The sequence below is a fragment of the Blastomyces dermatitidis genome (genome assembly GCF_000003525.1).
Source record: "Blastomyces dermatitidis ER-3 genomic scaffold supercont1.10, whole genome shotgun sequence".
In the NCBI taxonomy this organism is placed as follows: Eukaryota; Fungi; Ascomycota; class Eurotiomycetes; order Onygenales; family Ajellomycetaceae; genus Blastomyces; species Blastomyces dermatitidis.
This window is the reverse complement of record NW_025544783.1, coordinates 2,232,954-2,234,899: the sequence shown is the minus strand read 5'-3', so window position 1 is coordinate 2,234,899 and position 1,946 is coordinate 2,232,954. Positions and strand designations below refer to the sequence as shown.

At 35.4% G+C, this 1,946-nt stretch overlaps 1 protein-coding gene across 1 annotated transcript; it reads right to left on the bottom strand.

Annotated features, from left to right (window-relative positions):
- Positions 1 to 1,128: 1,128 nt before the first annotated feature.
- Positions 1,129 to 1,545, bottom strand: BDCG_08149 (uncharacterized protein; the record flags this gene model as incomplete). The annotated part of the gene is made up of 1 exon (XM_045423922.1): positions 1,129 to 1,545. One exon carries the CDS (start codon positions 1,543 to 1,545, stop codon positions 1,129 to 1,131), a length of 417 nt encoding a protein of 138 aa, XP_045272761.1.
- Between the last annotated feature and the right edge of the window lie 401 nt (positions 1,546 to 1,946).

Sequence of the window (1,946 nt, the reverse complement as noted above, 5' to 3'; positions counted from 1 at the left end):
CTTATTTCTCAGAGTCTTTACAATATTTATTATCAACTATGTATCTCTCACAGTGAGAGTAACATGACTGTGATGAGTCATTGTCTTAACATTATCTAATAAATAATCAGTATATATCTGTAACATGGCGGAACCGAAGCGGTGGCTAGTCAGCAGTGTCACGTAGAGATAGTTGTTTTGAGAAGCTGTATAAGTGAGCTTGACTATCTTGCTTGAATAGTGAGCTTATAGACTACAGGGTTATTGCGAGAATATCACAAATATGATACTTAGTATACTAAGAAGATTGTATAAGACACACAGTAACTCTTGTATATATTTCAGTAGAAGTAAAATGAATCACTGACTTCTTTGATAAGAAGCCAGCATCTAGCTATTCTATATAGATAATGAGCAGATATTCTTCTCTCATTTCATAAGTGAGAATAGCTGAAGTGATATCTCAGTGACATCTTATTATTAAGAAAGAGTAATCTGCTGATCTTGTATAAAAGCAGAGTTCTTATATTCATTAATCAGATCTTTCTATGATACATCTGAATAATGTCATAGAGTAGTTGAAAACTGGTTTGAATGAAATGAAATTATTCATATGAAAGTGATAAGCTGTGTGAAACTGCAATGAGATCTTGACATAGCTGAAAGTATGACAATGCTCTTCTCTTTAAGAGCATAGTCTCTATACTCTCAAGATTATCAGATTAAAAATTATCTTTGTTGTATAGTAACAGTTATCAACTGATTGACAGCACATGTGCTGTATATAATATAAAGAAATAGATGAGTTCTTCTACTGACTGTGTAGATCTTTCTTTTTTCATCTTTATTCAAATCAAATGTGTGATAAGTGAGTTCCTTATATATCAATTTGAAATGTGAAAAACATAGTTAACAAGTGACTTACAGATCTTTCAACATATTTCATTCTATATATGAAATTCTCTACAAAAGTGATGTATTTTAGAGACAAAGCTAACAGTAGTGACAGGATTTTTTTCAAAAAGATTTTCTCTTTTTATGACACATTTTTCTCTTCTCTTCCTCATCTGTAATAGTGAGTGTATGAGAGTATCATTCTTGAAGAACAGTAGAGAGCTTATTCTGACATTTTTTAGTGAGTAAATGTCTTCATGATGTGGCAGCGGCCTTCATGACTGTCAAGAAAGCCAGGTTGAAGATGATGATGTCAATGAGCTGTGGGAGTATCACTTTCATTGTCACACCTTCTTCTGCTTCTCTTACAGCTGCAGCAGTTCTGTCAGTTGATGCATCTGCATTCAGTCTGTCCTCTGCCCTCTTCACCGCTGTTGCAACGCTGCCCCCCCTCTCAGCTAATACAGTGATGTATAACCCTGTGTGATCATTCAGAGAGAAACTCAGGAAGAGCTTGATTTCAGAGACAGTGACTTCAAGAAGCTCAATCTGTAGTTTCTCTCTCACACATCTGAGTCCTGCTTGAGATGCTGCTGAGTTGAGTCTGCAGAATCTCACAGTTTCTTCATCTTCTCTCTGTGAGAAGGCTTCAGTGCAGTCTCTGATCAGCATCACTACTTATCTGCACTGTGTTAAGCAGCTGAAGAAAGAGAGGATTTTATATACTCATCTCTTCTCTCACTTCTGTTATTTCTATTATGTCTGCAACAACAACTCCTGTCTCTCTATAAGTATTATTTCACAGAAAGATGTCATGTCAGCTCTGATAAGAAGTCTAGATGTTCAAGCAGTACAGAGCAAGAATCTCAGAGCTTTAAGTATTGACAGATTTTATCAAGACTGAGAAGATCCCTCTTGCTCATCTGCAAAAGAAGATGAAAGTATGAATCTCTGAGATGAAAAAACACCTCAGAATAACTGATCTTAAGAAGAGATCAGTCAGTATCATCATTGAAAGCACTGCAGAGATTAATCACTGATTAAAGAGAATCTCACTTCAATTGAAGTAGATA